This window comes from Fragaria vesca, linkage group LG6, assembly GCF_000184155.1.
Source record: "Fragaria vesca subsp. vesca linkage group LG6, FraVesHawaii_1.0, whole genome shotgun sequence".
NCBI lineage: Eukaryota > Viridiplantae > Streptophyta > Magnoliopsida > Rosales > Rosaceae > Fragaria > Fragaria vesca.
The window spans coordinates 27,638,589-27,663,501 of NC_020496.1; the positions used below are offsets into that span (position 1 = coordinate 27,638,589).

At 38.0% G+C, this 24,913-nt stretch overlaps 4 protein-coding genes across 4 annotated transcripts; all 4 read left to right on the forward strand.

Annotated features, from left to right (window-relative positions):
• Positions 1–3,563: 3,563 nt before the first annotated feature.
• LOC101304120 (putative laccase-9-like) lies at positions 3,564–7,370 on the forward strand. The gene is made up of 7 exons (XM_004305824.1): positions 3,564–3,737; positions 5,157–5,308; positions 5,451–5,695; positions 5,795–5,926; positions 6,023–6,626; positions 6,720–7,081; positions 7,177–7,370. Exons 1-7 carry the CDS (start codon positions 3,642–3,644, stop codon positions 7,368–7,370), a joined length of 1,785 nt encoding a protein of 594 aa, XP_004305872.1. The 5' UTR covers positions 3,564–3,641.
• Positions 7,371–14,051: 6,681 nt separating this feature from the next.
• LOC101300745 (putative laccase-9-like) lies at positions 14,052–16,993 on the forward strand. Its single transcript, XM_004303877.1, has 7 exons — positions 14,052–14,199; positions 14,394–14,545; positions 14,694–14,938; positions 15,050–15,181; positions 15,276–15,885; positions 16,018–16,379; positions 16,618–16,993. The coding sequence occupies exons 1-7, from the start codon at positions 14,104–14,106 to the stop codon at positions 16,797–16,799; spliced, it is 1,779 nt and encodes a 592-aa protein (XP_004303925.1). The 5' UTR covers positions 14,052–14,103; the 3' UTR covers positions 16,800–16,993.
• Positions 16,994–17,873: 880 nt separating this feature from the next.
• On the forward strand, positions 17,874–18,477 carry LOC101304408 (mavicyanin-like). The gene is made up of 2 exons (XM_004305825.1): positions 17,874–18,039; positions 18,152–18,477. The coding sequence occupies exons 1-2, from the start codon at positions 17,874–17,876 to the stop codon at positions 18,475–18,477; spliced, it is 492 nt and encodes a 163-aa protein (XP_004305873.1).
• Positions 18,478–20,410: 1,933 nt separating this feature from the next.
• On the forward strand, positions 20,411–23,133 carry LOC101301028 (F-box/kelch-repeat protein At3g06240-like). Its single transcript, XM_004303878.1, has 2 exons — positions 20,411–21,620; positions 22,735–23,133. The coding sequence occupies exon 1, from the start codon at positions 20,664–20,666 to the stop codon at positions 21,573–21,575; it is 912 nt and encodes a 303-aa protein (XP_004303926.1). The 5' UTR covers positions 20,411–20,663; the 3' UTR covers positions 21,576–21,620; positions 22,735–23,133.
• Positions 23,134–24,913: the final 1,780 nt, after the last annotated feature.

Below are 24,913 nucleotides of genomic sequence, written 5' to 3' on the forward strand. Positions count from 1 at the left end.
TATCGAAAAAATCTCAATTATGTGTCATTTCTTGAGGAGGGGGTCTTTTTAGATGGAGCTCTGCAATGGTTACACAATACACACGAAAGAGCTCCGTTGTACGACGATGATTCACTAATGTCGCATGTCAGTGATGTGACTAATTTTCAAAATATATCACATGATAGTTTGCAAATAGCCAAGGTTAGACAAAATTGACTGAATTCGAACTTGGAAAGTGTATGTGGGCATGGGATATGAGAAAGTCTAAGATCAGGTTATGAGCTTATGTTCTTAGAACATCTCTAACCCTCAACGTCAGTGGCATACCTAGAAATGTCGCTGAAGAGGGTCAAACTCAAATAAGTTTTTAAACGAAAGAACATTATATGATTACTTAAATTTTTGAATAATCGTTTAAATGATTGACCCTTCTCGACCCACCCCTTTATTGTCAACGTTATCAGTTATTTGAAATAACAAACTCACCATTACTTGAAACTGAAGCCTTACTTATCTTCTAAACGAATACTGATATCATTTCTCTTCAATTCTAAATGAGACTTCAAGTTTTATTCCTGTCAACTGATGCTTAAATTCATTTAGAAGAGCAATTGTTTTTGTTTGAATACCTCTTTATATCCTTCTACAAAAGAAGCCCAAAAAGAAAAGAGCAACAAAGAACTTGGCCCAATCTAATAGTAACCCTCTGCCAAAAAAAAAGAAAAAAAAACTAGATAGCAACCGAACAGCACTAGGGATCTTCATCATCTTTTTTTTTTTTTTTTTTTATTGCATCTATTGCCACCCCACAAACCACTTTGATCACCCCACACGTTGTTAATTTATTGAATAACTAATATACCTAATGTAAAATTACAACAAGGGACAATAAGTTGTTACAAATTACAAATTACAAATTACAAATTCTTTTTTTTTTTTAGATAAACACATATTTCATAAACCTTAACCCATAATTTATCATATTCGATCTTTCTATGAAGTCTGAAGAAGACACTAGCATTCAACTCAAGATGAGATGAACTGTTTGTATTTTTCTTTTTTCTTTATTGATGTTTCGTCTATCTCTTTACTCATTATTTCTCATGTCGATTTTGTATGTAAATTTTCATGTCTAGTCGCTCACTTATATATATTCGATTTGTTTTTTTTTTCATTGGCGTCAGAGCTTTTTCCAAGTAGTGTTTACATACATTATGCATCTTCATATCGACATATACCAATGAGTTGTTAAGTTTGAGAGTTTTTTCTTGTTCTTTAATTAAGATTTATACTTTAATGTGATTTTTATTATTTAGTTTGTGATTCCACTTACCCAAATGATATGAATCTTATGGTTTTCTACAGTTTCATTTTGTTTTTGGAGTTCAATGGTTATTGGAAGAGGATGATATTGTGTGTATTGCAAATCAGTGAATAAAGTAAATTAAAAATTATATAAGCGGGGTAAGAAGAGATTGAATATAGGGTGAACAAAGTAAATCTGAAATTGAAAAAAAAAATATATGTAGGGTGAAAAAAGAATTTAGGGTGAATAAAACAAAAATGAAAAAAAATGTATTTTAGATATTGTAAATGGATGAATAAAGTAAACTTACAATTAAAAATATATAAATAAGGTGTGAAGAGAACCTGTGGTGAACAAAATAATTTATGGGATGGCAATAGATGCACCTTTTTTTTTTTTTTGAAAACAAGATCTTCATCTTCATCTTCTTATCTTCTTGTAGAGTTGGAGCCACTGAATGATTAAAAAATGAAGAACAACAAATGATTAAAAAGTGGAACAAAGTCAGCAAAGAAACTAAATTGATGATATTAGAATAGACAAGATCACCAAACTTTCGCCATCCATCCGTTACTCAATGCACTACTAAAGCTACAGCCTTTGGGTCTCTTCGTTAGCTTAGCTTTATCATACCATTATTATAGTATGGACTATGGAGAATAGATCTGCAAAGATTTGTACTTGTGTGTGTCTTTATATATCTCACGGACAAGTAAACTGAAATGCCATCATATTTCCCAAAAAAAAAAAACAAACTGAAATGCCATCATTGTAGTTTTATAGTTCTACCCAGATCTTCAAAGAAAAGGAGAATGGAGATGAGAGTAATTGGAGACCGAGAGCACAAAACTCCAGGCTTTTTCAAAATACTGTTTCATTCACCCAATGCCATATATTTCAACCATTTTTCTAAATTATGGAATAAAAAGGGCAGCTGATCGAAAACGTTTAATGAATGGCATTAGCCTACTAAGTTTCGGACCTTTTGGTAAGACAGTTTTTTAGGAACATATATGTAGAAATTAAGCAACAGATAAGAGGAATTGGAACATATTAAGTGAGCGTTCATGCGACTCCCTACAGTTCCCAGTCCAGTCAAGAGTATTACCAGTCCAGTCATGTCGACACAGTTTCCGGCGTTCGCTGTTCTTATTGTCATCCTACTGGTGTTCATCTCTCTTGCTCTAGCCGAAGTGCATTAATTACTACGATTTTATGGTAAGTTCTTTTTCAATGATTGATTTCCCAGTTCATTCATCTATTCACTTCAAGCATTCTAGCTTAGTATTGTTATTCATTCTAGATACTCCTGCTGTCCTGCATGCAATGATGCGATGATACAAGAACTAATGCCAATGTTTTGTCAAATTATGTGCCTCTTGGTCATCACAATTTTGATTAATCATTTAGGTTAAGGAGGTAAACTTCACTAGATTGGTGAATCCAAACTCATGTTAGTAGTAAACGAGAGTTATCCAGGTCCAGCAATACGAGCTCGCAAAGGAGACACTATTTATGTTAATGACTACAATCAAGGATATTACGGATTCACCATTCACTGGCAAGTCCCTTCACAGTCCTCCTCTATCGCAAAGGAGACACTATTTATGTTAATGTCTACAATCAAGGATATTAGTAGCTACCACAGTTGCGTAGGCCCAAGGGGAAATATAAAAATGGAAAGGCAGCTTGCCAACAGCTACCTGGCCGAGCTTAATTGCCAACTACCTGACCGAGTCCGGCCATGGCATTTGTGATTGTAAAGCCAAGAAATCAAGCTACTACAGTACTACCTATCTTTAAAAAGCAAATCCAACAAAAATCTTCTTGCAACCAAAATCAATTACAAAATGTGGAAAAGACAAATGAAATATTAGAAGTATCACCAACCTTTCGCACTCGTCCCGTCACTGAATGCAGTGTAATTGGGAACAAATTTGTTCTATGCCTTTGTTGGATGTAATACCATTATTGTTGTAGTGCTTGCAGAAAACTCTTCGATCGACCTTGAATATGGACATTGGACATGATAATCTGAGAGTTTTTGGAGATCGATCGAGAGCAAAATATCATGATTCTTTCGTCAAGATTCAAACTCCATTTTCAATTTTGGTAAACTTTAAATGGCAGGTGAACACGTTAATGATTGGCCCCGTACCGTAGTTTTCGGACTTTTTGGTAAGAAAGGTTGTTAAGAAGAACATATACCTACATGAAATCAACATACTTGAGGAACAAATAAATTTAAGCAAGTGTGCGCAAATCTGCAGCTCCCTAGATTTCAAATACTTCACAAACAAACGCGCGCGGCACAGATTGAAATCTTTGAGGAGTACTAGTACGTAGTCCAGTCATGGCGACACAGTTTCTGGTGTTCGCTGTTCTTATTGTCATCCTACTGGTGTTCATCTCTCTTGCTCAATGCGAAGTGCATTACCATGATTTTATAGTAAGTAAATTTTTGATGCTTTATTTCCCAGTTCGATTATCTATTCCCTTCAAGCATTCTAGTTGTTTTGGGCACAATCCTCAACAGAGGTAGAGAGGTAACTTAATAGGTCCAAATGTAAAAAAAAAAGATTGCGGGCATGCCACCGCGCGGACGCAAAAAGTAGTGGTCGTAGTAGTGGGGTGCGTTTAGCCTTCTGCTTCTAATCAAGCGATTAAGGATGAAGAGAGCACCAACTCCACCGTAGGGTTCTTCAAATTCGCCTTGCGTATTAGGTAAGGACTTACAGTAGTCTACCTGAGCGTCACAATATCGATACTCGATGTAAGGTCGAGCAAAGCATCAACTGGAAAGGAAGGGAAAAAAGACAAAGCTCTGAGAAGCGAACATGGAAACTAAAGCAAAGCTCCATGGAGCCCTTCAAAAGAAAAAGGTGCTAAGGCTGGATGCTTTAGCGTCAAGTTTAATTATGTTGAAAGTTATATTGTATTTTTGTTAAGTTATTGTGAGAGTTAGACCAGATCCTCGAATTCCCTTATATAGAGGTGAATTCGTTAGTTGTTGATAAGGATTCGGTCTTTGCTGCATAGTCAGTTGAGTTTCACAAGGTCTCGTTTTTCTTGGCAACCACGTAGCTGGGTGACGCAGTTCTAATCACGTATGTAGACTTATTTTAGGGCCATAGGTATTGGCCTAAAGCGAGTCAAAGACTTGTGGAAGTCTTCAACGTAAATGTAGCGTAGGCAATATTAATCACTTGCTTGATATAATTATGTTTCGGCGAAGTAACTAATTGCCTCTATCTAGAAGAGTTGAGTTAGAACAACTCAACTCATGGAGACTTGCGAACCTTGAGGACTTCAAACTACTGGATGCACATGCATTTGCATACATGTGATTAAGGAATAGAAACCTTAACACATGCAAACGCTTCCACTGGCGAGCCGCGCACATATAGCCCCTTTTATGCAATTAAAAATAATAGCTTTCTTTTCCAATCAAACAACCATGCGGAGCTCGCCTCATATAGTCCCCTTTTTGTATGCGAACTCTTCTTCTTGATTCTTCGCGAAGTTCTTCTCCTATGCGAAGTCGCGAAGTCCTTCTCCTACGCGAAGTCATCTTGCACGCGAACTATGTCACTCAGCTCGCCTGGTTCTGTTGGCGGGTCATCACTTGTAAACCCAATTTGGGCTCACCGGTGTAACGTGAACCATAAATTTAATTAATATTCACTTAGACAATTATTGTCTAATAAAATATTAATTCTAGATGTAAACACTATTATCTGTATTGTGCGTTATTCATTCCAGCTATACTCGATCATGCATGGAATCATAACATAACTAATTTGTTCTGATCTTTAACTAATTTAGGAATGTGCATCTTGGTAATTGCAATTTTTTATTAATCAATTAGGTGAAGGAGGTAAACTTCACAAGATTGTGTGAATCAAAGCTCATGTTAGTAGTAAACGAGAGTTATCCAGGTCCAGCAATACGAGCTCGCAAAGGAGACACTATTTATGTTAATGTCTACAATCAAGGATATTACGGATTCACTATTCACTGGCAAGTCCCTTCACACGATCGACCTCCTCTCTGTTTATATATTGCTTCCTTTACTTGATATAATACTTGTACTTTACATTATTAAATTGATCATCTTTTATCTTTGTAAATTAACATGCAAACACTTGGTATGATGATCCAGGCATGGCGTAAAACAACCAAGAAATCCATGGTTTGATGGCCCAGAATATGTGACACAATGTCCAATCTTACCTGGTACTAATTTTACCTATCAAGTTCAGTTGAGCACAGAAGAAGGAACACTATGGTGGCATGCTCATAGTGATTGGACTAGAGCAAGCGTTCACGGTGCCATTGCTGTATTGCCTGCTCTTGGAACAACATTTCCATTTCCTGAGCCTGATGAAGAGGAGATCATTGTGTTCGGTAAAACTATACACTGACCCTAGTCAATAACTTCATATTGTTCAGTATTAAACAGTACGGTATATATGCTAAGTTAAGTATACACTTGTGTAAATGCAGGTACTTGGTATTTGGGAAATTTGAAAGAACAGGTTGACAAGTGTTTGGACCCTGCAACAAACTCTGACTTACCCAAAGCATCTGGTTACACTATAAATGGACAACCTGGAGATTTCTCTCCATGCTCTACAAGTAGGCATATATATGCTATATATCATCATGTGGTTTACCTAACTAGTTATTTACTTAATTTAGTGTGTACTTCACATTGCATATATATTCTTGTAGATACAACTTATCGTCGTAAGGTGGACTGTGGCAAGACATATCTTCTTCGGATAGTGAACGCAAACATGGATGAAGAGTTTTACTTCGCCATTGCTGAACACAGCCTCACTGTGGTAGGCTTGGATGGCTCCTATACAAAACCCATCAACACAAACTATATAGTGATAGCCCCCGGACAAACAATGGACGTGTTGCTCAACACAAGTTCGACTTTGGGAAGCTATTACATGGTCGGAAGAGAATACTTAAATTCTAATGTTGACAAGCCAATAGCTGACCATGATGCAATTGCAATCCTTGAATATAATGGCAACTATACCACTTCCGCAGCTCCTTTATTTCCCCAACAGATTCCTAATTCCTTATCCCAAGAACCAGCATTCAACTTTTACGGAAAACTTAGAAGCTTAGCTACACCAGAATATCCTGTAAATGTTCCACAAGAGAGTGACATTACAACCAAAATGTACATAACAGCTTCCTCCAACGCTCTTTACTGTACTCCAGATTTTGATCCTACATGCTTCAACATATCTTTTGCTGCAAGCGTCAATAATATTAGTTGGGCCAATCCGAGTGAATCTATCTTACAAGCTTACTACATGTAAGATACATGTACATTATACATGGAAGCTAACTTGTGATGGTTTTCTTTCATTTGAAAATTTTGTTTTGATGGATCTTCATGTACATGCAGGAACATAAGCGAGCCGGTTTATGAAACAGATTTCCCAGACGAGCCGCCTGTTTACTTTAACTTCACTGAAAAAACGACGACCCTAGATCGAGTGTTAACAGTCCAAGGGACAAAGGTCAAGGTACTAGAATATAATGAAACAGTTGAGATGGTTTTTCAAGGCACTGAAGTGATGGGAGGTTCAGCGAATCATCCAATGCACTTGCATGGACATAGCTTTTATGTGCTCGGTTTTGGTTTTGGGAATTACTTCGCCGAGAGGGACTCGAAAACTTTTAATTTGATTGATCCTCCTTATGTATCAACATTCATAACTCCCAAAAAAGGATGGCTAGCTATCAGATTCATAGCGAATAATCCAGGTACTTACATATCTCTCTAAACTGGCATATAGACTAAAAAGACTGACTAAGATATGATTCTAAAAAATTACATCTATGATTTTACGGCACTGCAGGTGTGTGGTTTTGGCATTGTCATATGGAGAGACATATGACATGGGGTATGGAGTCTGCTTTTATGGTGAAGAACGGGGGCACACCTGAGACTAGCATGCTCCCTCCTCCGGCTACAATGCCTTCATGTGAGGTTCCATTGGATTCTGCTACTCTCCCAAGTAACTCGGAATTGATGAAGAATCAAATAGAGTAATTATTGATTGTTCATATCGATTTAAGAAGCAGTAAAGTACTAAATTATTTCACTCGTGTAATGATACATTAAATATGTTTTCTGTTGCACTGTTCCAATAAACTCCCAAAAGCAACATCAATGAGTTAAATGGGTCCAATCCCTAACCCAATTTAGCGCTCGAAAATAGCTACCCAGCCCTGAGAGTAACGACAACCTCGCCACCAACAATAAACCGAGTCAATTCCCCTTCTTCAATACCGTGTCCAAATACCACCAGACCACATGTAAAGGCAATCCACCATCATATTGACAACCAAACATCACCGAAATAAACGCCAGTAATCCCCAGGAGTAACACCACAAAAGTAGCACACCGACCATGACAAGACACACAAAGGCTCGCTCGATAGAGAAGAGACTTATTAGACCTAACCAAAAACCTAACCAAAACCTAAACAAAACCTACTATCGTGCCAAAATTGGCCCAAAGACATTGTCAAGCTCACGGGCCTACCATAGGAACCCAAGCCCACCCAGCCAAACCCGTGGAAGGCCCAATCCCTCTCATCCATGCCCAAAAAGAAGTCACTGCATCATCACCAACGCACCACCACCCACACCGCAAGTTAGCTTATACCACCGCCAACATCGCACCACCGCCAACATCGAACCCATATCGCATCTTTGCCCGACCACCACAGTGCACCTCCATAGAAACTTTACTTACCCAAGGCACACACGTGTCGCCGTTTGAGAGAAGAAAAAACAAATATCCAAGAAACCCAACGATCGTGAGAGGAACCCAAATTGAGAGTCTGGAGACCCACAGAACCCGTCCGGCAACACCTGCCACTAGTCGATGAGCCAAGGAGCCATAGCCGACTCAGGGGCCTCACCGGACAGGCAGCCAACTTTTCTTCGCTTCTGCCAAACCCTAGTTTTATCGCCTGTTTTCTCGAAGCTATGTGAGAGAGAAAATTCGTCTCTAATATTATGTGGTACCTAAATTAAGTAAATGAGGAAAATGCTTAGTCCATCAAGGTACTTTTGAATAAAGTGCTTCATTATACACATGTAACAACTACAAGTTCATTTAGCCATTATTTAAAAAATTAGAGTGAAGAGAGGTGTCGAGTACCGTCTTTCGCCTGTCCATGAAGACTAGTTGATACTTGATAGTAACCCAAAAAACATGAACTCAGTCCACAACAGGAAAGCAACAGCCAATGTTTATGGTGTGAGGACGTATATTATGCATGCATTTATTTTACAACTAATTGAACAAAAATTACAATTTATTTAAACAAATTTACGATCTTAACAAAAAATTTACCACATTTGACAAATTTATAACTCTTCATGTTTTACTCTGCTACTCTACATTTCACGTAACGGTGATAAAAAAAAAGAGGAAAATACACCGCCAGTACCCTAATTTTTGTGGCATGGTCAAAATGGTACTCATACTTTAAAAACTATCAATGTGGTACCTAAACTTCCATTTCGCTACTAAGGAAAGGACTGAGGCCAATTTCCGTAACTGTGCCGTTAATTTGCTGACGTTGCCGGCATGGGGCCCACCAAAAAAAGATGCAATGACAAAAATAACCTTCTAATTCTCCAGAACCGTTTTCCCTCCAAAATCTTTAAAATTGAATCTTGGGTTTTCATCCTGGGTATCACATTGATCAGTTTAGTAAAATTTAGGCACTGCTGTTGTGTTTATCGGCTGACAATAAATATTATGCAATAGCTGAAAATATAACATAGAAATTCAAACATAGAACCAAAAAGGGCTACCAATATCATTGAATCAAAACCATTAAAAGTTTAAAACCAACATCAGTTCAACATGAGAAACATACTATGCATTAGAATTTAAGCTTAATTGGTTTCCAAAAACTCAAGGAATCAGATTGTTTGCAAAAAATTGATTCCAAAACATGATGAAGTACACATTATGTTTCTCTGCACATTCATTTTTTTTAGCACCCCTTGCTCCATGATTTTAGCTGCTTTGAGTAGGAGGTTGTGTTGAGGCCGGCTGATGCATTACCATTTCCAGCATAACTACCCTCCATTGCCAACTTCATTTTCTCCCATCCCTTTCTAGACTTTATGACCTGGTCCTTGATAGGTTTTGATTCCTTAGATGGGGCTGGTGCCTTTTGGACCTGTGGAACACAAACAAGACATTTCCAACACAATTCAACAACCACATTTGGCTTCACAATTCAACAAGACATTTCCAACACAATTAAACTTCTAGCAACTAAACATAACCACTCTAATGTTTCAAAAAGGAAACGCACAAAATTTGCAACTTAAGTAGCTAGATTAGATCACCACAACGACAGCTAATAGAAGATAACAAGTAAAAAAAGTTCTACACTACTAATGTTCAGCCAACTTTAAGCATACCAAAACCTTAATCTCTAACTTGAATTTGAGAAACAAATTACATGTATAAGAACCTTATAGTCTAATCTATATATCTATATAATATCATACCAAAAAGAGTAAGAATCATAGGCAAACACTAAGACTAAAAGGAAAGGTACAAAATCAGAAAAGTGCCTAACTGAAATTCTGACCAGAAAAGTCTTTGGATAAAAACGATATGGTTCAACTAGGAATTAAAGCTTCGTGTCTTCATGACATTTGAAATAGACATCCTAAAGATCAATCTGGAACTGGAATCGCACAAAAAAGATTTTCTTACAATTACTTATGATTTTTCGAAGTTGAAGACCTACATCAGGAAAATCACTGATTTTGACTCGAATCAAGTTTCCCCTTTTAAAGATGATAACCCAATCCTAATGCTTTACTTTCTACCAAGATGATCCTCCATAACAAGAAGCATAAATACAGAAGTTACAATCCAACATTGAAACCAGAAAGAATTATCTATACTATTACAATATACCTAATAAACACAACACCACCATTAAAGTATTCTAGAATAGAAATTGAAACCAATGTCAGTCATGGTCGACATACATCAATGTAAACAGGAGGGTGTAAAGCTAAACCATGAACTATACTCACTCACCAGGAACAATAACAACAACGGCCTTGATTTCCGAATTGGTAAAAATCACAACATTGATATCCTTAGCACTAACAGCTACCGTTTTACCATCCTTAATCTGTACTTGAATGCAACCCTTTCCATCATGGTTATCAATTACTTTAACGTAATTGTTTGATACTAGGGATCCTCTGATAGGAATTGATCGAGGAATAGTATCACTGCGTACACTACATAGAAATAACAAAGTTAAACACATCAGAAATTACAGAGTCCCAGATATTCTTAAGCATGTAAGAAGTGCTCAACCTAGCCTTAAGAATGCACAGCAGGCAGGGACTCATATTTGGAGCTCACACTTCATCATATCTTTAGCTCTAAACACTCATCACTACCTACATATGCTTCTACTTTTACTGGATGTTCTACGAAACATAGATTTTTATTTTTTTTCATTTTCACCAAAGTAAAAATTTCAGTAAGCATAAAGCAACCAGCTTGAGCATTAAAACGAAAACACAAAGAACGTCATATTTCGCAGTAAATACAGAATCAAACCAAATCATCCATAAAAAATAACACCATTCACTGGTTTCAATTACACAAAGCTCATAAAAATGAAGCAATGACAATACAACAAACAAAAACAATTGATGTAATCCCACCCTCCCTAGCAACCAAAACCTAAAACCTCCAACCCATCCTCTCCTCCGCCACCACCAAAGTTAATCTAAAACTCAAAATTAAAATTCACAACACCGAATAACAAAATTAAACAACCAATTCGAGATCTGAGCCAAATTACAGCTTCCTCTCCTCCGCCACCACCAAAGTTAATCAATAACTCAAAATTAAAATTCACACCACCGAGAACAAAATCAAACAAACAACTCAGAGAATCGGAGCCAAATCAAACCTTCTTTCTTTGCGGCCTCTCTCTTCGCCAATAAAATCGCGCCCCTCTCGAGCAATGCGACGAGTTTCTCATCGTTAATCTCATCGCTAATCTCATCTCTCTTTGCGGCCTCTCTCTGAAGGGCCCTGATCCCTTAGTGCGGACGGCTTCGAGGGCGTACTCGACTTGGTTGATTACCGTGATTCAACACGGTAATCAACCAATCAAACCAGAAAGCTGAAACCCAGAGAGAGAGATGGGGCTGTGGTGGCTTACCTTTGGCTAGAGAGCTTCGGCTGCGTCGGTCTCCTCTGCAATTTAGGGTTTTCAAGAAAAAGGGGTTGCGGAGAGAAAAGATGAAAATTGAGGGAGGAGCGGGGGAAGTCGAGTTTTGACTTGATTTGGGTGCAGACTGTGTAAAATGTCGTTTTTGTCCTTTTTTTGGTGGACCCGATACTGGCCACGTCAGCAAACAGACGTCATCGTGACTGAAATTGGCCTCAGGCCTTTCTTTGGTAGCAAAAACAAAGTTTGGGTACCATATTGATAGTTTTTAAAGTCTGGGAATCACTTTGACTGTGCCACAAAAGCTGGGGTACCAGTGCTGTTAAAACTTCTAAAAAAAATGATGTGTAAGGCGCGTTGTTCTTGGTATCATGTGATTGAAAAGAATAGACATTTGAAAATGGGGAAATTATTATTTGTAATTGGAACATCACGTGGCATTTGATCTCGTATAATGTTATTGGCTTAAGTGTTCTTATCTTATTCATGATTGGTCTATTTATTTTTTATTTTTTTCACCCCATTCTGGTCCCCACATGAATTTGAGTAATATGATTGGTTATGAACACCACATGGCAGTGCCACGAGTTCACCACGTGACATTGTCATGTGCTGTTCCTAGCCAATCATATAACACCAGCAAAACGAAATTAAAGATAGTTACCACTTACCCCTATAACTATGATCACTTGATTCAAGATGGTTTTGTAATTTTAGTATGGCATTTGCTTGATGCATGTTGATGATATACTTTCCTACTTTTGAAGGGGTTAAATGCTTGGCGATTATTAGATTTTTGCTCCGGCCTCTTTGTTTGTAGAGGTCGTCACTCGTCACTATATATGGTCCTGAGGCCATGCAAACCCCCTCATGTATGTTTAGTCATGCATGTTGGACGTTTACCTTGCATTATTGACATGGATGTCACCTAGCCTGATGGATCGGATCTAACTACTCTTGTCAGTCTTGTGGAGTCATTCACTTTGTAATGCTTTGGCAAATTTTGCTTATATGCCTTTGTTCCTCTCGTACGTCGATCTTCCATCTTGGTGTGACCTTTCACATCAGTTTTCAGCGTCAAAATTAGTATGTCTTTTAAAAGGTTGGAGAATTTCAGTGCTTCTATACGTGGCTACAGCGTTGCCTTTACTGATATGCACAATTACATATTGGTGGGGACTGCGGCCTGTGGGAGATTAGTTGCTTTGGGGTCCAAGGCGCCGATTATTGGTAGCTATTATTGCTAAAGACTCAACTGTCGATCGATCAGATTTTTCGATGAGTTATGCTGTTGTTGCCATGATTCTCCAGGAAATTATAGGGAGGTGAAAGCTTACCTAGCCTATCATGCATGTAAAATAGCCTTTGCATGCCAACTACGTACGTACTAGCTAAAAGTAGTTATGAACTATTGAACTTAATTTGTGGGTTTAGCTGCTATATATACGTACGTGTATAACATACATGAAGCCGTGAACCGTCCGATCGTTTAACAAGTTAAAATGCAAGACGATCGGACAATTTACAGCTTGATGTATGCTATACACATATGTATAGTAAAAAAGTCTAATCAAGTTATGAATATCCAAGCCCCTACACAACTCAAGAAACTCATGGCTTTTGGAGCGGTGGTTGTGGGATTTTACGTACTGATTATGAGGTTTGGTCGTATAATTCACGGTTAGAGAGTAGAAAGAAACCGGGATTTGCTATCAAGCATGTTGTTGTTCCATTACCGACCACAGATATATAAGACGTACAAATTGTTGGAATCTTCTTGGCTTCTTGTACGTAATGCACGAGAAAAAAATAAGTGAAGAAAAACAAGCACACATCAAAACGTGCTTAGAAAAGACACCACCAAACTTTCGCCGTCGAATCCGTTGCTGAAAGCCAACAAGGCATCAACCCCCCATCCGTTGCTCAATATATTTGCAAGGTTGGGAGCCTTCGCTCTCTTCCTCAACCTGCTTAGTTAGCTAGCTAGCTTAATTTATTTGATATTAACACATGTACAAGTTCAAATAAAGAATCATACAAACCAGTATTGGATACTGTGGCATATAATACCATTTCATAACACTGTGGTCGAGTTATCCTCTTTTTTAATTAATTATCCAATTATATTAAGGGTTAACCATGGCAGGACTGGTATCCTTGGATACTAAGGAGAATCATATCGAAGTGATCGATTGACCACAGAGACCCATCTCATCAGTTGAAACCACTCGGCATGTTTAATTAAGAGAAAAATATCACTTATATATGTCGTCGATATTTTTCTAACTAATCTCACCCAACGCCATTTCAAAACATTTCCTTCTATTAATAAATTGTGAACAGGCAGCTGAACACGTTAACCATTGGCCTTTATGTTTCAGACCTTTCGGTAAGACAGTTCGTTAAGATAATAAGATCTAGAGGAAAGCAACAGTCTGAGGAGAGCAATAAATCAAAGTGAGTGTTCATGCAACTCCCTGCAGCTTAGTTCACAAACAAATGCGCCCAGCACAATAATCAAATCCCAGTTTCCGGCAATGTCGACACAGTTTCCGGCGTTCGCTGTTCTTATTATCATCCTACAGCTCTTCATATCTCTGGCTCGAGCCGAAGTGCATTACCACGATTTCATAGTAAGTATCTGATGCTTTATTTCTCACCTTGATCGTACATTACAGAAATTCATGTGCTTTTCATTCTATAGCTCGATCCTCATGCTTCCCTCAGTACCTGCATGCATGATACAGGAACTAATTCTAGCCTGACCAGCTAACATTATACAAATTTATGTGCTTCTTGTTAATCAATATTTTGATTAATTTACTAGGTTAAGGAGGTAAACTTCACAAGATTGTGCGAGTCAAAGCTTATGTTAGTAGTAAACGAGAGTTTTCCCGGTCCAGAACTACGTGCTCGCAAAGGGGATACAATTTATGTTAATGTTTACAATCAAGGATTTTATGGTTTCACCATTCACTGGCAAGTCTCACCTCTCTTCAATTCCTCCCCTATTTGTTTGTTGTACACTTTACATGAGGCATTACTTCCATTAATTTCACATTCTTAAAATTGCTCATCTTTTTTATGTTTGAAATGAGCATGCTAATTGGTATATATGATGGTATAGGCATGGAGTAAAGCAACCCAGAAATCCATGGTTTGATGGCCCGGAATTTGTGACACAATGTCCAATTTCACCAGGAACAAATTTTACCTATCAAATTAATTTGACCACAGAAGAAGGAACTGTATGGTGGCATGCTCATAGTGACTGGACGAGAGCTAGCGTTCATGGAACCATTGTCGTCTTGCCTGCTCTTGGAACAACATATCCATTTCCTGTGCCTGATGAAGAGGAGAGCATTGTGTTTGGTACAATTACACACTGGCCTAGTCAAATATGTTCAGTATTCAATTATGCACTAGCAAGCAAATGTTCATCATAGATATGCAAAGTTAATTACAGTACTGATTCAATTGCAGGATCTTGGTATATGGGAAATTTGAAAGAAACGATTGACGAATGTATGGTGCCAGAAAATGCTACCAACTTACCCGAAGCAGCTGCTTACACAATAAATGGCCAACCTGGGGATTTTGCTCTATGCTCGGCCAGTAAGCATCTATATGTCGTTTTGAAAAGAGCATATATACGTTTTTATAAAGGTGGTTCACCTACCTAATGGACTTCCACATTGCATTCTTGTAGATTCATCATATCGGTTTAAGGTGGACTATGGCAAGACGTATCTTCTTCGGATTCTGAACGCAAACATTGATGCAGAGATGTACTTTGCAATTGCTGAGCATAATCTCACTTTGATTGGCATGGATGGTGCCTATACGAAACCCCTTGAATCAAGCTACATAATGATAAGCCCTGGACAAACAATGGATTTGTTGCTCAACACAAATATTTCGACTCTGGGGAGTTACTACATGGTTGCAAGAGAATATGTGAGTGCTACAATTGACACAGTATCTAGCTATCTGGATGATGCTGTTGCAATCCTTGAATATAATGGTAGCTACTCCAGTTTGGATGCTCCGGTATATCCTGAACTCCTTCCCATGTCCTTATCCCAAGAACCAGCATATAGCTTCATCAAGCAAATAAGAAGCTTAGCCACCCCAGAATATCCTATAAATGTCCCAACAGAGAGTGACGTTACTAAGAGAATGTATATAACAGCTTCCTCCAACGCTCTTTACTGCACTCCAGATTTAGGTCCCTCATGTGTCAACATATCTTGGGCTGCAAGCGTCAACAATATTAGTTGGGTTAATCCATCAGAATCTATTTTGCAAGCCTACTACAAGTAAGATTCATATTAACTGTGAGCTAGATAGCCTAGATGTACATATATATGCTATCATGCTAGCTTTTGTTATGGTTATAATTAACTTGAAAATTGGTTTTGATGGATCTTAATTTATATACATGCATGCAGCAACATAAGCGAGCCGATTTACGAAACAGATTTCCCAGATGAGCCCCCTGTTTATTTTAACTTCACCGATAAATCAACGGCGATAGATTTAGGCTTAACAGTCCAAGGAACAAAGGTGACGATGCTGGAATACAATGAAACAGTTGAGATGGTATTTCAAGGAACTGATGTGGAGGGAGCCTCCGTGAATCATCCAATGCACATCCATGGACTTAGCTTTTATGTGCTTGGGTTTGGTTTTGGGAATTACTTCGCCGAGAGGGACTCAAAAACCTTCAATCTGATTGATCCTCCTTTTGTAGCAACGTTCATAACTCCAAAAAATGGATGGTTAGCTATCCGATTCGTAGCTGATAATCCAGGTATACTTACATATGTCTCTCCAAACTTGCGTATATACTAAAACCCTTAAGTAAGAGGGATTTTCTTAGGTACTTACCTGTTTACGAGGATAAATTTGTTGTCATTTTAGTAAAGATATATAGTTGTTACATGGATAATTTTTGTTTAATTAGATGTAATTACTCAATGTATGACATAGACAACCTGTAATTAGTAAGATGTGAGATTTGAAGAGTGATGATGTTATTTCTGTTGCAGGTGTGTGGTTTTGGCATTGTCATATGGAGAGACATTTGACATGGGGTATGGAGTCTGCTTTTATAGTGAAGAATGGGGGCACACCGGAGACTACTATGCTCCCTCCTCCGGCTACAATGCCTTCCTGCGACGTGCCGTTGGAGTCTTCAGCCATCCGAGATAAACTAGAACGGGTTGATTAATTTACGTACTGTTCTCATATAAATCTAGTATAGCTAGTGAGGATCGTGTCCTAAATTTTTTGTTGTTCCAATCAAGCATACTCATATTTTTCCTACATGTGGAGCTTGATCGAACACATTTACTATCTATGTAGTTGATTTTGTCGCCCCCTTCCCAAATTGGATATCACACATATCTATACTGTAATTTTCTCAATGTTGAATAAAAGGCACCTGACCAGAATCCTGCGCCTATATACCTAATTATCAAGGAAGAGTGGAAGACATAGGTTTTGGACGGGTAGTTGTGTGTTTTACTGATGAATGTGAATTTTGGTTGTGAAGATCATGTTTAATCATGAAGAACAGTAGTTGTGAAGTTGGAAGATAGAGCTGAATTAATCCTCACGTACCAATATTGCTTTAGTACGTGGACACAATCAATCGAGACCAAAATTTGTGATTGCAAAATTGTTCCGTACTCTCATTTCATAAAGATCAACAATTCAATTAGCTAGCTTGAGTCATAAGCGAACTCGGCAGCTCATCTTAGTCGATTCAGGACGTTCAGATGATTACACATACATAATATTTAGTTTTCAGGTGATATCAAAGAGCACCACCCATGGTTGTAGCCATGTTTATTGAGATGTTGGTATAGCTAGCTCGCAGGCATGCATGTAATCGAGCTTTAATTAGTAGTTACGACATACTTGAGTACCTAATTAAGGCTTGTTCAACGCGTCTAAAATTATAGCAGGCCTCCGTTACATTATAGAATAACAGAAACCATTTTTTGAATGGCTCCAAGGAAATAATAATCTCTAATGTGAAACTTGTACGTACGTATTCAACTCTGAAATCTCTTCATGCCATTCGGCAATTTAGCAGTGCCGTCCTGGGACTACTGCACCCTATATTGATTCTAGACTAACACAAGTCGATCCACAACCCTTATAAAATGTCTAGCATTGAACTCATGTTTCACAACCAAAACCAACTGATCGATCGAGCTCAAGACAAATCAAGTTCACAGAAAGAAAGAGATCAAGAATCTAATTAGCATAACAGATCGATCAATACGTACTCGTCAAAATGGCCTCTTCCCAGCTCTTCTTCATCAGCCTTGCCATTCTAGCAATTGTTGCCCCTTCAACTTTAGCCACAGATTTTACTGTTGGCGATGACAAAGGTTGGACCATTAATGTTGATTACCAAGCCTGGGCTCAGGGAAAGCTCTTCTATGTTGGTGACAACCTCGGTATGTAGATTTACACTATGCCAAGCTCTCTACAACTTCTTGTAATGCTCTTTTCATCGAATTACATAATTTCTTCGACCTTTCTAATCTTTGATCCATTACGTATATGCAGTTTTTAACTACCCAGAAGGAGCTCACAGTGTTCTCAAAGTGAATGGAACTGGGTTCCAACAATGTGCAGCTCCTGCAGGCACTGTGGCACTAACGAGTGGAAAGGATGTGATAAACCTAGCAACTCCAGGAAGAAAGTGGTACATTTGTGGTGTTTCTAAGCACTGTGAAGTTGGACCCCAGAAGTTGTTCATAACTGTGATGCCAGCTTCCTCTGCTCCTAGCCCAAGCCCCACTGCTACCTCAGCAGCAACTACCAGTTTTTTTAATGGAGCAAGATTTAGGTGGATGATCGTTGTTATAGGCATTCTTGGGATATTCTTTTAGGATTAATATTATTGGACTATACTCTGCAATACTGCATGCCAGAGTTTTACATTTTCAAATAGTTTCTTAGTACGTATTTGATTAATTCTTCTTCGTGTGAATTTCGATATTTCAAGATTATTTTGTTTGGTTTGTTACGTTTCGAACTTTTGATACTAATTTTGATAAAAAATGACTTATAGTCGGATTGAATCTGTTAAAACAACACACAAACAATGTCTTTTTTTTTTAACAAACTGTATATTAGTGCTTCCATTTTGTGTTGCTGAAATGATAAAGTTCTTAGCGAAACTTTTAATGTTTTTCTCATTATTATGGTGCCAAGATCGATAATTTTGTTTATAACATATCATTTTCTTTTTATAAAATGTAATGTGCAATAGCACACTACAGTAACATCTAAAGATAAAAACAAGTAAATTCTACAGTTAAATGTATTTCATTACACGTTCGCATGTTACAACTATATATATGTTAACCAAATTTTTTGATAGTGTTAGGGTACCCTAAAGACTTTCTAGGCCTAAAAGTCAATCTCACGACGCATGTGAAATGCTCCAACTATGCATTGCAGCATAGTGTTTGATCACTTTGACAACTTCGGAATTCGAACCTAGGTTGGGGAGCACACCCAGCTTGACAAAAACCCCACTAGATCTCTTGCAGTGGTTAACTATATGTTAATCATAATAATCCTGATCAATTTATATGTACCCAGTGCTAACAGTAAGAGGCTAATACCACATAGTGGCTCATACTCTAGTTCAGGATGAATGTTAAGGTATCTTATTCTATCGTGGATTTCTTTTATATATGTTATTCGAAGTTTTTGAAGAAAATGATGAACATTTCATTGAGTACTCATGTCAAGATAACCTTACATATAGATTATTTATATTCGAAACCTCTAGCTCATTTATTCAAACAAGGCTGCTCCTATGAACAATTGCATAGTTTGTTGATTGTAGAATTAAAGAAAATAGAATTCCTTCTTCTTTCCCTTAATTCACAGGCTCCCAAACACCAAAACCAGTTTTCACGATTTTAGTCCATGCTTGGGCCCATGCATCATTCTTCTCGGACACCCAGTTAGGCCATCTATTTGGCTTTATAATTGATTTAGGCACCCTATTGTGCTTGGGTTTCCCAACAAAGCTGGGCCCCCAATCTATTTACTTGATTCCGACTTGCGAAATTTATGTCATCGCTGACTTTGTATCAAGCTTTTCAGCGTCGATCATTAGCTTTTTAGCAACAATGACCGCCACATTCATCTTGTATGGACGTCCTTCCACAGTGCAATGAAGAACTTTGCTGGCTCGCATCAATATATCTGGCCTTCCAATGACATCAAGACGAATACTGATTTTGATTGATAATGCCATTGACATCTTACTTACGATCATAAGGATCGTTGTTGTCTTCGTGTCTTGCTTACACCAAACATCCTTGAGCCTCCCTCGTTGTGGCTGGATTAGATGCCCGAAGGCCATACCGTACCGCTCCAACACCCAAGGCCGGTTTTCATTCGAGATTCTGTTTGAGGAACTTGGAGATCATGGTTGATACTTGATAGCAACAATCTGCCGGAGAGCGAGATTGACATGTTTTTGGGGTAACCATGCAAAGTAGTTTAGTGATTCTTGTCTAGTTTTGGGTGTGCTCCGAGCCTCTAGCGAATTAGTCCTTAGGATACCACGATTTTGAATAAAAAATATATATACATTTTTGGGGTGAAGTTGAACACTTTTTGAACTATGAAGAGCAAACTGTAATGTTAGGATGGTAAAAAGTAATTTCCTAGTTACGAACTTAACGACAGAAGGTATATAGTTGTGAGATGTGAGGAGGGAGATTAAGAGGGATTTCTAGGGTTTTAGCTCCTCTGTGATTCCACTTCCATTCCCAAAACGACGAACAGAGCCAATCTCAGACCCCAATGGAAACCGATTTCATAGCCAGCGCTCAAATTGCTATGGATGATCAAATTGCTCAAATTTCAAAGCCGGACGGCTGTGCCGCGATTCTCACCAACCACGAAGACGTCGTCGTCGAAATCTTCGCAAGACTGCCGGTCAAAACCCTAATGCGATTCCGTTGCGTCTGCACGACATGGCGTTCGCTAATCGCCGACCCTCATTTCGTCAAGAAGCACATGAAATACGACGCCGAGAAACGACGGCGATATGCGGATGCAGTTCTCCATGAAGCCGCCCAGCACCATGGGCTTGGCGGATTTGAAGGGTGTGAAGGACGCTGAGCTGGATTTGAAGAGTTTCAGAGGTGACCGTGTCGCAATCAGAGAGCTGGAGTTTCCGGTGTGTCTTGATTTCGTTCCCGAGATTGTGAATGTTGGTAGTTGTAATGGGATTATTTGTGTTCAGGTTCGCAAGGATTTTGTGTTGTGGAACCCTTGTACTGGAGACCACACGGTGTTGCCGAAACCGAGTGGTGTTTCGTGCTCTCCGCAGTATTATGGATTCGGTTATGATGAAATCAATGATGATTACAAAGTAGTGAAGGGGTCATATATTGAAATTGATGATTGTGGTGGGGAGAAACCGATGATTCAGGTGTTTTCGCTGAGGAGAGGTGCATGGAACACCTATCCAGGCCCAAAGAACAATTGCATGAGAGGGCAGGGGGGTTTTGTGAATGGAGTGCTGCATTGGTTGTGGTTTGAGGAGTGGTGGGAGGTTGACAGCACGGAGATTAGGCCTTTTAGTTTAGCTGAGGAGAAATTTCTGGAGGCAATGCCGATTCCCTGGTATGGTTTTGGTGGAATTTTGATTTCAGGGAATCATCTCTGTGTATATAATGACAGAGGGCTGGTGAGGATTCTGATGATGAAGGAATATGGGGTCATGGAGTCTTGGACTGAAGTTCTGTATCTGACTTTTCATACTGTACCTCAGATATATGAGGAAATATTAATGGTGAAACCTCTGTGGATTCTAGAGAATGGGGATGTTTTGGCGTACAAATACAACAAGGAGGCTACTTGTCAGTATATAAACCAAATGATAAGGTATTTACGAATGTTATCAGGCCTATATGGAGTAACAAGTTTGAAGCAGTCACTTACAGAGAAACTTTAGTTTCACCGATAACTGGCAGTCTCAAAGACATCTGACAACATCATTGTGAGTCTTTTCATCCTAATACGTTCAAACTTATTGCATTTTTGTGTTTAGAGCTAATGTTATATTTATATATTATGTTACCTGGACATTTTTAACTGATATTCAGCATTGCTTTTATCTTTCCTTATTGTACACAAGGTGATTAGCTACTGTTTTTTGTGCCCTTTGTATCCTGGTTCAAAAGCTGCTGGCTAGTGGCTAGAATGGGAAGAATACATATTAGATTTTTAGTACTGTGGCGATTCAATGTCACTATAGCATGCAACTGCCCCTTATTGGATCTAACGTCTGCTATAAACTAACTACTACTCTAGTACCCTTTGTCATGGATCCTGAAAACTTGCTTATGGCTTGCCATTTTGTGAAGTGTGAACTAACAATCCCCTTTGAATTAAATCTTTGGTATAAATTTCTTTATTACTCTCTTTTACACTTTTATACACACTAGTAGCCAGTAGCCACTGGAAGGATTCACTGAATTGTCTCTGTCAGTGAAGATTGTTCTTGTATAAAATTTTAAGGTTTACTTAGAATCTCTCTAATCTTCTTCTGATGTAATATTGATATCTCTATGTCATGCAAGACAGAGCTTCATTCCTGAACTGTTCCTGTTCAACCCACTCTTATTTGCTCTTTTGCAACACAACCTAACTCACATATGTTTTGACTTTAAAGCTACTTACAAGATTGACTCCTGATGCTTGTAAACGTAGCAATTTGTCCTGTGATAAGCAATTACACAATACACTGTCCTTACTCCACCTTTTTGGTGCAACTAAACGATGATTTTTTCTTGTCAAAGTATTGTAATGCATGGTAGGTACAATACATGATCTTAACTTTCAGATTTCTGGTGCACTATTGAGACTTTATAGCTATTTACAGTACATAATTACACAAATCCTTTCCTCCGTCACCAACATTTTTTGAAATGTATCATTTTGAAGCCGTTTGAGCATGGTTTCATGTTCATTTTGTTAGTATTACAATTGATTTGCTTTCATATGTTCTTTTTGAATGATTGAAATCAGTGAATGCTTGTTAATTCTGTTTCCTTTCTATTTTACTTATTTTGTGTGGATGCTTGCTAATTCCTCTGAGACAATTATAGCAGATTTGTTGGCGAGCTAGTCAACACTTTCTACGAGCCTTGGTGGAATCTCACATAAGAGTTGAAAGGAGTTGAACCGGAATGTCTGTGAAGCTTTTGCAAATTTTGGGGCAGGACAAGATTGTACTAACCATATGAGAACTCAATATGAGCTTTCAATCACAAATGATAGTTTTGTGCTGTTCTGCGGGATGAAGTATATCACATCACCCAGGCGTTTATAAGATGTAGCAACTTTTCAGTTTTCTGTCTCCGTGTGACTGCTCTCCTTTCTGCATTCAGCATTATTTATTCCTCTATAGCAATGATACTGAATCTGGAGGCTCGCTTTTTAATATACGTCATACTTATGTTCCGAATGCTGGGGCTTTCTTTTGTATTTGATATCGTCACCCTGCATTTCCACTCTTCTACTATCGATGATAAAATGGTCTGCATCATCAGCAATTCAATAGACTGTATAGAGAACACACCAAACTGATAAGGTTTATCCATCTCTATTTAGGCCTTGTTTGGTACAGCTGTGGCTTCCAAAATAAGCTGGCTGTGGCTAATTCTGGGAATAAGCAGCTGACAAGCAAAGCTGCTGAGTGTTTGGTAAACTGGCTTTTTGTAAGTGCTGTGAATGGTAGAAGCAGAGACAAACTGTTTGGTAAACTAGCTTTTTGAAAGAGTTTTAAACTTGTAAATGACCAGTTTAATCTTAGAATTTGTTTTTGCCTTATTTTTTTGGTAATGTATTATAACATAATTGCTTTTCAATTTTATGTCTATATAAATTTTGTAGACTATACTTGGAGTTTTATAAATCATGGTTACCAAGAGAATAATATTAAACACTATCATAAGTATATGAATTACATTAAGCTCCTTACAATTATAATAATTTGCCTTTCATCGGTAAGAAAGAACCACCATAAATTTCATATTACCTTCAAACATTCATATTACGTGCACTCATCAAACTTTGAGCGATCCTATCTCTTACTAATTTCATTTCTTGTGCTCCATGATTATGTGATTCTTCTTGTTCATCATCATCTATCTCTATGTCACCACTTGAAATGTTATCCAATCTTTCTGAATTGCAAAATCTCTATCGCGTTCCGCATGCCTCCTTATATAATTATGAAGTGCCATTGTGACAATGACAATCTTCACTTGCTTCTCAAATGAGAAACCTAACATGTTACTTAAAATGTGCCATTTCGCTTTCCAAACTCCAAATGTGCGTTCTATAACGCCTCTTAGAGAAGAGTGAGCTTGATTAGATACCTCCTTTGCATTTCTTGGTTCTCGCCCACGATGTTGTTGGAAATGTTGGTTTGCTCCTTTATAAGGTCCTAAAAACCCCGGTATTTGTGGGTATCCCGAATCAACAACATAATATTTTCCTGTTACTTAAAATAATTAGAAACGACTTAAGTAAAAATATTAAAATTTAATAAAGGTTACTATAGTCAAATATATTACCTGGTGGAGGTTTAGGAAACTTCTTACTTGGATCTCTAAGTACATTTAGAAACACTCTTGTATCGTGAGCGGACCCTTCCCATCCAGCACATGCATAAATAAATTGCATATCAAAGTTGCATGCCGCCATAACATTTTGGGTTGGTGTTCCTTTCTTCCGATAAACGGTACTTGATATTAAGGAGATATTGAAGCGGGAACATGCACTCCATCAATAGCACCAATACAATCCTTTAAATATTAAAAGTTACCATCAAAAGACATAATAAAATCAATGCAATTCATATCATATAAATAAGTAAAGTTTGACTAGTACCTTAAAATGTGGCATGTATCTCCTATCATTCATGATCTCCGGGGCAATGCCATTAAAATGAGGATCTGTTGGTTTGATAATTTCTTCACTATATTGATACAAAATATCTAGTGCCTTTCCAAAATACCTACTAATAGTTTCTGTGGAATGTTGAAAACGCTCTGCTTCCGACCTAGTTCCACACCCATGTCCTAATAAATGCAATACCAATCCTACTACTTCAACATGACTCGTTCTATTTGAACCAAACACCCCAAACTTAACTTCCAGATCACTACATAAACGGTAAAATACATCCTTATCCATTCTAAATGCATTATAGCATCGAACATTATTCCCTTGGAGTACTTACATCACCCACCTATTACCTGTTTGAGAAGAATCCATACAAGA